Source organism: Tupaia chinensis, unplaced genomic scaffold (genome assembly GCF_000334495.1).
Source record: "Tupaia chinensis unplaced genomic scaffold, TupChi_1.0 Scaffold149501_1, whole genome shotgun sequence".
Classification (NCBI taxonomy): Eukaryota; Metazoa; Chordata; class Mammalia; order Scandentia; family Tupaiidae; genus Tupaia; species Tupaia belangeri.
The window spans coordinates 2,712,827-2,725,100 of record NW_006209345.1 but is presented as its reverse complement, the minus strand read 5'-3'; the positions used below and the strand labels follow the sequence as shown (position 1 = coordinate 2,725,100).

At 60.1% G+C, this 12,274-nt stretch overlaps 1 protein-coding gene across 1 annotated transcript; it reads right to left on the bottom strand.

Moving 5' to 3' along the window:
• Positions 1-1,402: 1,402 nt before the first annotated feature.
• Positions 1,403-11,565, bottom strand: ALDH3B2 (aldehyde dehydrogenase 3 family member B2). The gene is made up of 9 exons (XM_027769420.1): positions 11,401-11,565; positions 10,149-10,259; positions 9,787-9,907; positions 9,476-9,561; positions 8,998-9,079; positions 7,248-7,634; positions 6,567-6,733; positions 3,093-3,192; positions 1,403-1,584 (listed from the first exon to the last, which is right to left on the bottom strand). The coding sequence occupies exons 1-9, from the start codon at positions 11,563-11,565 to the stop codon at positions 1,403-1,405; spliced, it is 1,401 nt and encodes a 466-aa protein (XP_027625221.1).
• Positions 11,566-12,274: the final 709 nt, after the last annotated feature.

Sequence of the window (12,274 nt, the reverse complement as noted above, 5' to 3'; positions counted from 1 at the left end):
GAGCTGTGTGGGGAGGGGCAGGCTGCTGTGTGGGCCAGGCAGGGTGCAGTGACCACCACGGAATTCCAGCTGCATTTCTGGGGGAGGCAGTGCACTTCGGAGTTGGGGCTGGAGCAGAGGTGAGGGGCGTGCTTGCCTAGAGGAGAGAGCGGTGTGGACAGAGGCTGGGAAGAGCTCATGTGGCTGGAGGGACACAGGCAGGGCATGGTCTTTGTTCAGCGTTTGGATGACTCTGTCTCCAGGACAGGCCTGGGTAGCCGTGGGCAAGGGAGCAAAGGGCTGGCATGGAGAGGCTCGGCAGACGTTTGGACCTCTGACCGCTCTAGGACAGCCTCCCCAGGGTAAGGAGAACCTGCTTTCCCAGTCGAGGTAGTCATGTGACTCTGTTCTGCCAATCAGAGGCCCTTGGAGTCTGCAGTCGGGGGCAGAGTGAAGAAGCGGGCAGGGCATGGAGCCATCTTTTGGCTAGACTCGGGGAGTTAGGGCAATTCCCAGGGGCGCTGGAGGACTGTACTTCCCCTCAGGTCACTAGCCTCGTTTTCCTGTGAGGGGTGCAGAAGCCACTGAAACAAGACTGGGTGACCGGAAGTGGGCGCCCGGGGTGAGGGCTGGGAAAAGAGTAGGGGCTTGTCCTGTGGACCACACCCGCTCTGCCTAGCAGTGCCCACCCCCACCTTGGTGAGAGCCCACTAACGCTCAGCTCTGCCTCTGCTTGCCCATGCCAACTCAGCCCTGTCTCTGTACCTCAGGTTCCCCTGTGTCAGATGAAGTGGCCCGATGTGGATTCTGCCCACCCTGCCCCCTCCCTGGGATTTGAGAGCAGGGATTACGGATGGGCAGACATGTGCACACCCTCGCCTGTGCCCACGGCAGGCGTCACCCGTCAGTCACGCACTCCTTCCTATTGATTCCACGCACGGCGTCGAGGTCCTTGTCAATGACACTTCGGGAAGATACCACCAGTTGGGCAGATCTGAGTTCAATAGCGGATCCCTCTGTTCAGACTCAGCAGCCCAGGCCGGTGAGGCTGAGCTGTTCACATAGGCTCTTTGGGGACCCCATGTATAGATCTGACAAAGAGACTTCTCCAACCACACAACCTGCCCAAGCCTGGGAAGGGGATGTCTCTCTACCACCAGGCATGTCTAAGCAGAGGGACGATGAAACTGTCAGGAGACTGGGGAGGGCACTTTGGCCTCAAAAAGCCAAGATTGGCCACATAGAGGTCCTGCCTGGCTCAAGGTATATTCAGACAAAATGCAGGAGTGGAACTTCGGGCCCTGCAGAAGACGTGCCTTTCAAGGACCATCGCGTGCCTGGGCAGAGGCTGGCAGCCCAGGGTAGGTCAGAGCCAGGCAGCTAAGGGCAGTGGGAGGGAGGGGCGCTGGAGGTGGAAGGGCGCTCACAGGAGGGAGCAGCTCTGGCTCAAGGACCAGCTGAGCAGCTGCACCTTCATGTCTGTGTAGGGCGGGTAGCGCAGATCGTTGACCTTCTCCATCCCAGCGCAGCGCAGCAGGCAGGCGCGGTGGTGGGAGAAGGTGTCGAAGGAGAACTTGCCGTGATACCGGCCCATCCCGCTGGCACCTGTACGGGAGCACAGAACTCAGTGGTCAGGCCCTCAGCGGCCACCGCACAGGATTCAGACCCAGACACAGCCAGCCACCCAACTGGGATCTAGGTGGGCGACTTCGCCCCTTTGATCCTCAGTTTCCCCATATGCCCAGTCGGTTAAGTAGGAGGCCCTGAGAGGTGGAGAACTCACTCCCGAGCCTGGGGACACCAGGTTTGGGACAAGATTGGCAGCCAGAGGTCCAGAGCAGGGATTCTGGAGCCAGACTGACTGGGGTTGAACCCCGTGTCTGCCATGAGCTAGCTGTGTCATGTTGGGAAGTGACACTGCCTCTGTGTGCTTCAGTCTCCTCCCTAGTGACAGCCTAGGGGTGTGGCGTGATTGAGCTAGTGCTCAGACCCGTAGGTGTGGTAAATGCTGTGTTGTCATAACTTCTGCACATCTAGGCAGGAGGCCTGTACGGACCCCACCTGCATGGACTAGGGGGTAATCAGGGAGGGCTTCCAGGAGTGTGTGAAGCCCGAAGGACGTGAGTTTACCAGATGAAGGTGAGTGGGAACAGGAGAAACCAGCCATGCTGGCAGGACATATGGAGTATTAGGGGGCCCTGGACAGAGCTCAGAGTGGTAGGAGCAGCAGGCAGGAAGGTGGGGGCAAAGGAGCATGGAGTGGACCCCAGCCAGACCAGGAAAGGCTGGCCTCAGACAGCTGTGTGCAAGGGAGACTTAGACTCTCAGGGGACTGGGAGCTTTTCCTTAGGGAAGTGACCTGGTACGTTTTTCACAGGCAGACCCCACCCTTCCCTGGGGTGGAAGGGCAGGAAGAAGAAGGACCGTCATTAAAGCAGAGTGGCCAGGTGACTCAGGCGAGAGCCCAGGCTCAAGGGGTCCTGAGCCAGACTCAGCAGAGGTGTCCAGCCCTAGTGACCCTCAGCCCACCCTGTACTTCTGGGACTCTCGATAGGACCTGCTGCCATTTCCCATGGGTAAGCATGGACAGGGTGTGGAGGGAGGGGCTCAGAGAAGGAAGGGGGCCACCCCAGCTGACACGGCCTGTCTGGGACTTGCTGGACCAGACAGGTTTCCTGATTCAGGGGCCCAAGATTTTGCACCCATACAGGTGCTGCCCTGGCGGGTGGGTGGGCTGGGAGCATCTCTGCTCACCTGGGCCTCCCTCTGGGGAAGGCGAGCCTGGGAAGCCTGGAACAGCAGATGGGAGATACCAAGGGCAGACTGGGGACAGGGAGGGGTCAAAAGAGCAGCCACTCCACGGAGTGAAAACTCACACCTGGGGCCCTTCGCCAGGTCGCACTGTTGGATGACATAGACAATGTGACCATAGCTGTGTATTTCAGAAAACGACCAAAATTATGTTAGATAGTCCACCTATATGTGTAAACACACAGGCATATCTGAAAGATTCTGCCCCGGCCTGCAGGGAGGTGAGCAGGCTGGAGGTGCTGGCCTGAGGGTGAGCGCTACTGGACTCAACAGGAGGGCAGAGGGGGCTCTGCTGCACCTACCCACACCTCCGAAGGGCAGGCTGGTCAAGGTCATGTGCATGAAGCCGTCGTTCCCGCAGAAGGCCCCACTGCTGGTCCGGGCCAGCACCTGTGTGACCACCTGGAGAGAGCAGGAGTGGGTGAGGCTGCCCCACGGGCCAGGCCCAAGGCCCCAGCGCCTGTTCCCAGGCTGACCTCGGTGGCACTGGTCTCATGTCAGGGTCTGAGGCCACCATGTTAGCTGAAGGTGAGCGGAGGGACAGGCAGGGTGTGTGTGGCCTGAGCAGGGTGCTGGGGACATGAACTCTCAGGCTGGAGGGCAGGGACACAGAGCGCAGTGACAACGTGCTGGATGGGTAGTCAAGGGGAGGGATGTGATGTGTCCTGTGTCTCTGGGGGGAGGGGGACAGGAGCTGTCTAGGCAGGGGGACTCCCTGGGCAGAGGAGCCAAGGCACAGGGAAGCAGAGGCCTGTGGGGTGAGCACAGGGGACAGGAGGGCCCAGCCCTGTGGTCAGATTTGTATCTTAGAACCCCGAGCAGGGCCCCTGCTTGGCCCAAGAGGACCTTCCTCTTCAGCCTAAAGGGTTATGTGAGGAAAGGAAGGGACAGGGACCCTGGACGCTGAGTCTTGGCGTGACCTCTTTGCTACACTTGGTTCCAACCAACATGGTCCTCGGGCGATGGCGGGCCAGGACTGGTCTGTTGGCGGGTAGAGCGACCCCCTGAGCCTGGGTGCAGACATGGCCCTGGCATTGACCCCAGCATGAGTGGTAAGGACAGCAGGAGCGGAGCAAGGAGTGTCAGGGGCTGCCCATGTGGTTGCCTGTGTCTCCTGTCGCTGTCCTAGGACTGGTGCAGGGTGGTTGGGAGAGCTTGTGAACCGGATGGACTTGCTACAACATCCTCTGTAGCTTCTCTCTCTCTCTCTCTCTTTCTTTTTGCTGTGAAGTGTGTGTGGGCTCACCAGAGAGGGGCAGAGATGGGGGAGAGAGAGAGAAAGTGAGAAAGCACCCCCGGGGCAGGATGCCACACCACAATCCCTTCTCCTTTTGGGATTTCGTGGGCACACACAGGCCCCTGGCGTGTTTTCCAAGACATCAGGTTTGGGACTCAATCAATCATGTGGAATCGAGCCGCCTTAGCCACCACTGTGATGGCTGGCTCTGTAGCATTTTCTAAAGGTGGTACCCACATAACCCAGGCCACCGGGGAGGAGCAGCCGGCACTAGAGTGGGGACAGGGAAGATCCGGAAGACCTGCAGTTTCTTTTCTTTTTTTTTTTTTTTGAGAAGTTTTTGCTATAGGGCGCGTGCGCTCGCCAGACAGAGAGAGACAGAGAGACAGAAAGCGAGAAATCACCCTCCAGGGGGGGATGGCCACGCCGCAATCCCTTCTCCTCCGTACTCCTCTCAGGATCTTGGGCATGCACACACACATGCCCGGCGTGAGTTTTAAGCCAGCGGGTCTGGGACACGAACCGTGGTCGACTACGTGGGAGTTCAGCCACATAGCCATTATGCTAACTGCTGGTCCTGCAGTTTCTTGTAGACCAGAAAGAAAGCAAGTGGTCACAGCCGCAGAGGCTGGGGCATGTCCCAGGAACACAGGGCTTCCAGGGCACCGGCCTGGGACAAGTCACACAGCCCGTATTAAAAACCACAGGATCAGATAAACATTGCACTAAATAAATATGAAAGGGACACATTTGCCTTCCAGAATGCCAGAAAATCTGCATATGCAGACATTCCACTTCCCTAGGTGAAGCGTGATTGCCCAGCCTCTGCTGAGGGTGGGGTACACTTAGGGACTTGCCCCCAAGAATGAAGAAAGAAAGCAATGGGAACTTGCCAGTGGGGACCCCAGCAGACACTGCCTTGACAAGGGGTGCTCGAGGACCTTGACATGACAGGAAGGCCTGAGCCCTTATCTCCATGACATTCCCTCCAGAACCCACAGCCTTAACCTGGCTGTGAGGACGCACCACAGGGACAGGGACATGCTCTGGCGAGCAGCTGGGTTGTGCCCGCTGGGGCCTGCCTGACCCCAGAGAAGACCAGGGCCTTAATGGAGAGACTGGGGCAGTCTAAAGAAGACCAAAGGGTGGTTAAAAGGGATACACCAATGTCAAGTTCTTAGTTTAAGGGTTTTTTTTGTTTTGTTTTTTAATAATTTTTTTTTTTCAGAGAGGTTTTTGCTATAGGGCGTGTGTGCTCACCAGAGGACAGAGAGAGAGGGCAAGACAGAAAGCAAGAAGTCACCCACCCTGGGAGCATGGCCACAATGCAATTCCATCTCTTCCATTTGCCTCTCGGGAGCTTGGGAACGCATGCACACGTGCCCGGCGTAAGTTTTAAGCCACCAGGTCTGGGACTCAAGCTGCAGTTGACTGCGTGGGAGTTGAGCGACATAACCATTATGCCATCTGTTGGTCCTGTTTTTTTTTTCCCCCTTTGGGGCTGGTTGCCATAGGGCTCATGTGCCCACCAGAGAGACTGAGAGAGGGAAAATGAGCAATCATCCCCGCCCCCATGGGGGATGGTCATGCTATAGTCTCTTTTCCTCTAGTCTCGGGATTTGGGGCACACAGGCACACATACCCAGCATGATTTTCATGCCAGCCATCTGGGACTCAAACCAAGGTCAGTCACGTGGGATTCTAGTATCCTAACCTGCTGGTCTCAACCATTCTTGGTTTTGGGTAGTATAGGAATCCTTTAGGAGAACAAGGTGAGTGTTAATGGGAACCCTCTGTACCATTGTGCAACTTCTCTAAATTGAAAAATTTTTCCCAAATAAAGTTCATTTAAGGGGCCAGGAGGTAGCATGGTGGTTAAGACACTGGATTCAAACATGGCCAACTATGGTTCAAGTCCTGGACCTAGCAGCTTGCAAATCATGCTGGGCACATGTACATGCATGCCCAAAATCCCCAGAGGGGAATGGAAGAGAAGGTTTGGGCACCCCCATGGGGGGTGTGGTCTCTCACTTTCTCTCTCTCTCTCTCTCTCACTTTCTCTCTCTCTCTGACGAGCACATGTGCTCTATGTGCCCACATGTGTTCAGACAGAGAATCTATTGAGAGCTGGCTAGAGGGGCTAAGGAGGGTGGGGGGACTTTTGTGCATCCAGGTATGTTCTAAGCTGGGGACCTCCAACCTCAGGGCTCCCATTCTGCCCCTGTACTTGGCATGAGCAGGGTTGAGGACCAGGGTTGAGGACTCTGGCCCTTTTGGTGCCCAAGTCATTCCCCAGACTACCGTGTATGCCTTCAAAGTCAGCAAAGTGGGGCGAGGGGGCCACTACAGTCACCGGCCAGGTGTAAGGAAGAGGGAAGGTGGGGCCGACGTAGAAGGGACATTGGACACTGAATGACGCCCCGAGGCCCCACCCGCTGAAGGCCCAGGAGAGTGTGTCCCAGACTGGGGGACGTCAGAGCCCAGGGGGCCCCACCCTGAAGTCCCTGTTGCCTCACTGCCCAGCCCCGCCCAGCCCCACCTGGTTGCTGTTGGAGAAGGCGTACAGGGCCAGGGGCTTCTCCCGCCGGTTGATGAAGTCCACGGCCTCGTCCAGGCCCCTGACGTTCACGATGGGCAGGATGGGCCCGAAGATCTCCTCCTGCATCACGGGCTCCGTCTCCCGCACATCCACCAGCACCGTGGGGGCTGCCGTGCAGGGGGACGGCTCAGCCAGTGCCGAGGCCAGGACACCCCAGGGGACGGGGCGCTCGGGCTGGCCAAGGACCTGGGCTTCAGGCCGGGGAGTCCAGGCTTTGGTTGTTGTAGGGAAGGAAGTTCTCCCAGGTCCCCAAAAGAGACCATAAGGGCTGTGAGGCCCAGAGAACCCCCACCCTTGGTTTCATGGAGTTGAGGGAATCTGACAACAGCGTAGCCTGAGGTCCCAGTGTCACCATGAGCTGTTGAACCACATGGGCCTGGGGACTGGGGCTCAGGATAGAGCCGTCAGGTTAGAACTTAGGGCTCGTGGGTTCATAGTCTGGCTTGTGGCCTCGTGGAATGGCAGGCGGTGGGACAGACATTTAGGACCTTAGTGCTCTGACCCCTAGGAGTTGGGTGCAAGCTTAGAGGACCTAGTGTGGGACCAGAGTTTGGAATGGTGGAGTCACGGGTTCAGAACCTCAGTTTTTAACCAAGAGGCTGGACATGGGGAGGGACTCACCAATGTAGCGGTCACTCTCGTCGCTCTGGCCACCGACGGCCACACGGCCACAGCCCAGCAATCCCTGGAGCCTCTGGAATTGTTTTTGGCTGATGATGCGGCCCAGGTTTGGGGAGCTCTGTGGGTCGTCACCAAAGAAACGGGTGATGGCGCTCTGCAGGGCGGGCAGCAGCCGCTCCTGCATTTCAGGGCTGCACAGGACATAATCGGGGGCCACGCAGGTCTGGCCAGTGTTGAAGTAGCGGAAGAAGGCCACACGGTTGGCCACAATTTGAGGGTCACAGTCGTCATCCACGTAGCAGGGGTTCTTGCCCCCCAGCTCCAGGGTGACAGGGGTCAGGTGCTTGGCGGCAGCGGCCATGACAATCTTACCTACACGGGGGCTCCCTGGGCATAAAAAGAAAGAGTGGCCCTGAGTCACCCACACAGGTGGGATGGCCTCACAGGTGCTCTGCTCCTTGCTGCGAGGTGGTGAGTCAGGGGCCAGCCCTCCCTTGGCCTTCCATTGCCCCCTGTGGCCTTACGCCAGGACCCCATCCATCTCTCTCCAGACAGGCTTTTTCCCACACAGTGGCCCCCATGCTGACTTGAGCCCCTGGGTGCTGAATTGAGCCCCGGCACCGAGCTGAACCCCTGGGTGCTGAATTGAGCCCCGGCACTGAGCTGAACATCTGGGTGCTGAATTGAGCCCCTGGCACTGAGCTGAGCCCCTGGGCCCTGCCCCTCTGCCCTGCCCCTGCCCCACCTTGCAGGAGACTCTTTCTGAAATGCCCCTTCCTCACCTGTGCACTCTCCTCCAGCACCCTCGGTGAGTCTGTAGGAGCCCAGCTCTTAGCCCCCCTACTCTGTGCCTCTCTTTTCTGCCCTAAACCTGCAGTGCTGACACCTCACTACCCACCCTGAGCCTCTCCACTCCTCCTAGTGGAGGGCCAGAGCCCCGGGAGGTGTCTGTATATCCTGCCTGGTTTGGCCTCTCCTGTCTTCTGGCCTGACAGTGCCCCTCCTGCACTCAAACACCCCGTCTGGTGTAGGGAAGCTCCTCCACACCTTGGCCCTGGGACTGGAGCTGCCATGTCTGTGGAGATGCCCCGGCCTTTCTCCCCTAGGAGCCATGGTTAAAGCCCATGGCACTGCTGTGCCCTTACTCCTGCTCCCTCCTGCCCTCTCCACCCCTCACCTCTGTGTTGGGTCTGAGCCTCCCCCCTCAGCTCTCCTCTCTTTGCCAGACCAGGCCTGTTTGATCAGCTAGGCCCCTCCTGGGGGGGAGTGGGTCCCTATATGAGGGCCGGGGGGGGAGTGGGTCCCTGTATGAGGACTGGGGGGCAGTGGGTCCCTGTATGAGGACTGGGGGGGCAGTGGGTCCCTGTATGAGGACTGGGGAACAGTGGGTCTCTGTATGAGGACTGGGGGGCAGTAGGTCCCCGTATGAGGACTGGGGGGCACTGGGAGCTCAGCAAGGGCAGGTGCTATGCGTCTCCCGGTTGTGGCTGGGGGAAGTGGGCTGTGACCCTGACAAGCGACTCCGTCCTTTCCCGAGGGCACCTGCAGTCCCAGGGCTGCTCCCAGCCTGGTCGAGAGGGACACAGAGCAGGGTCATGGATCCCCAAGGGCCCCAGCAGCACTTGCCCACTCTGGGCCTCCCTGGCTGTCTGGCCTGGTCCTTCCGGACTCCCCTGGAGGGGACGAGACCCTGAGGGGGTACTGGCTAGGGCTCCCCCGTCCCCATCCCCCGGCGGCTCTCTGGCCTCACCTGTGAAGAAGATGTAGTCGAACTTGTGCTCCAGCAGCTGCCCTGTCTCCTGGGGGCCGCCCAGCACCACAGCAAAGCAGCTCTGCAAGGTGGGGGGCGGGGCTTGGGACCTCAGCCTGGAGAGCCCAGAGCTGCCCTACCAGCCTGGACCCGAGCCCCCTTGCCTGACCTGAGCAGAGCTGCCAGGGCTCCAGGGAGCTGGGGGTGGGGAGTGAGGTGGGGTGTGGGAGCCCCGGGTGCTGGGCCCAGCAGCGGGGAGGTTGGGGCCTGGCCAGGGTGGTAGGGAGGGCTGACCAGACACGGGGCCCAGGGGACAGGGAAACTGAGTCCGAGGGGGTGGTGACTTGGCCAGGGCCACACACTCAGAAGAGGCAGGGTTGAGCTGGGACTCAGGAGTGACCCCGGCCCTTCCGTCCCACTCGGCCCAGCCTGCGTGCCCGGCCTGTCCCTGCTCCGTCTGCCCCACGACCCCGCTCACCGGGTCCAGGTATCGGGGCAGCACCTCGGCCAGGACTTTCTCTGTGCTCTTGCTGATCTCCGAGGGCTTCAGCACCACGCAGTTCCCTGCAGGCCGCGCAGGGAGAGAGCGGGAGGGGCAGGCGCTGCTGGTCTCCACACACTGAGCAGGCGCCAGCCTCACCCGCTGTCACATGGACAATCTGGTCCAGAGGGGGCCATGACGGGCCGGGGTCACGCACCCGGGGCGGTGCACCAGATGGAAGCCAGGCCCCCCTTGTCCTGCCTGACCTGGAGGAGGCCCGGGTAGTGGGAGGCGGGGAGGGCTCTCACCTGCGGAGAGGGCACCCACCAGGGGCACCAGCATCAGGTTCAGGGGATAGTTCCAGGGAGCGATGATGAGCACCAGGCCCAGGGGCTCCTTCCGGATGAAGGCTGCGTCCAGCTGTGTGGCCTGGGCCGGGGCGGGGGGAGCAGTGAGGCCCTCAGCAGCCTCCTTAACCAGAGAGGCCTCCAAGGGAGCAAGCAGCAGGTCATGAGGACCTGCCCGCCACCACCAGGCCACTCACGTCCGGCTGTGGGGCCTGGGCCGGGGCGGGGGGAGCAGTGAGGCCCTCAGCAGCCTCCTTAACCAGGGAGGCCCCCATGGGAGCAGCAGGTCGTGAGGCCCTGCCCGCCACCACCAGGCCACTCACCAGGTTCTTGGTCACCGACTCGTCCTTCATCCAGGCTGACAGGTTCCTGAGGGCCAGGTTGATCTCGTCCTGGCTGATGGCGATCTCAGACACCTCTGACTCGAAGGCTGACTGCGAGAAAGGACAGTCGGCACTCGTGAGCAGGGGGCCGCAGCCTCCTCCAGTCAAGGCAGCTGTCTCTCCTCCACTCACTCACTCTTTTACTCATCCATTCATTCATTCCCTCACTCCATGCTCAGTGAGGAGGAGGTGACATTGCAGAGACAGCCAGCAAGTTCAGGAGCTCATGGAGTGACGGGTGCTGTGGAGACTGTTGGACAGGGTGAGGAGGCAGAGGCCCCTGGAGTGTGTGAGGGTGAGGGTGTGCGGGTGTGCAGGTTTGCATGTGTGTGCGCATGCGTGTGTGTGCTGGGTACAGACGGTCACTGCAGGCCTCTGGGATGAGATGACAGCTGAGCGGTGTCCGAAGAGAAGGAAGGATGGAGCCCGTGGCTAGCTACAGGCAGAATGTCCTGGGCAGAGGTCTCAGAAGGTGCCCAGGCGGTGGGGACACAGGCTTGCCCTGTTCCTTAGTAAGGATGGAGGGACAAGGCACTGGGTCTGGGAGGCCGGGTGAGGGCTGCAGAGCCCGGGCACCGCATGTGGCTCATGTTTCACAGCACTGTGTGGCCTGCAGGGCCCACTGCGTGACAGTGGCTCTGAAGGGGACATGACACAGCCCTCCCTGGGCAAATGCCATCTGTTCTCACAGCCCAGGGCCACCGTCAGGCTTCCAGGGCAGGAGTGAGACTGGGACATGCACCATGGGGACATCATGCTAATCTCCCACTCTCCGGGGGAGGGGCGGGGGGTAGAGAGCAGAGGTTATAGGCAGCTGAAGCCACCATCAGGGACCCCAGGGCCAGGGCCTCCCCACCTGACACACTACAGTGACGTCTCTAGCTCTGCTGTGTTAGAGCAGGAGGGTGGGCCTGAGGGGTTGGCTCCTCAGACCTGGGACTTTGTTGTTCTCAGCTGTTCCCCAGAGCCGAGACCCCTAGCTGCACATAGTAGGTGCTCAACAAATAGTTGTTAATGGCTGTAGCCGTGGATGAATGGGTGCATGCAGACAGCGGCTCTGGCCTGGCTAGGGGCTAGGAGTGATGGGCCTTCAGTTCCCCTGCTGGAGGATGCAGCTGTCCCCTCCCGTTTGTCCCAGCTGCCCCACCCTGTGCCCTCCGCCCACTGCTCCCACCCATCTCCCCTCGCCAACACGCAAACCCCCGTCCTGCGCCAGCGCGTCCTGCAGAAGCTGCTTGTTGTCCTGCAGGAAGTGGCCCAGGCTCTTGAGCTGCGCAGCCCGGAACTCGGCGGGCCGTGTCCGCCCGGAGTTGAAGGCCTCCCGCAGCCGCCGCAGCGTGTCCTCCACAGGGTCCATCCTGTAGCGGGGGTGTACCCTCAACAACCCCAGTCTGCTGCAGCTCACAGACACCCCCACCTCACAGACACACAGGGACTCGCTCAGATAACCCATGGGACCAGGGCTGCCCCCACCACCCCCACTCTCTTCTCGCTCTCTTGACATGCCCACGGCAGGGAAGGGACTCATCTTCACCACCCCACTCCTCGGACCGGCCAGCAGCTCTCCTTCCTGGTGGCCTCCCCTGCCAAGGCCCTCACACCTGGGACCTCACATGCCTCATCGCAGACCTTGGCTTGCCCCCTTCTCCTCACACAGACACATCCTCTTCCCCACATCAGCACCGACCACCCCCTGCCCAGAGGGGACACTCAGGCCACCTGTGCAACGTGGATTCGCGCTCTCTCTGGACTCTCTCCTCTATGGGGTCCTTGTCTTAGAGGTCAGAGTTGTCAGATGGGGGCGGGGGGGCTGAGGCCCTGGGCCGGCCACAGGGAGGCCCGACTTCGGTGTCTTGTATATGTCTTGTACAACGAATGTGTGTGGGTATGATGAGTGTCTGTGTGTCTGTGTTTCTTTGTGTGATGAGCTGGGCACGTCTGTATGAGCATGACTGTCCTCTGCCTTCAGCAACGTGTCACATGGTCATGGCGGGCCACAGAGTGAGCGGAGGACCCTGGAAGTCAGTGGCCCGCAGCACCTGCACCTTCCTGAGGCATGGTTGTGT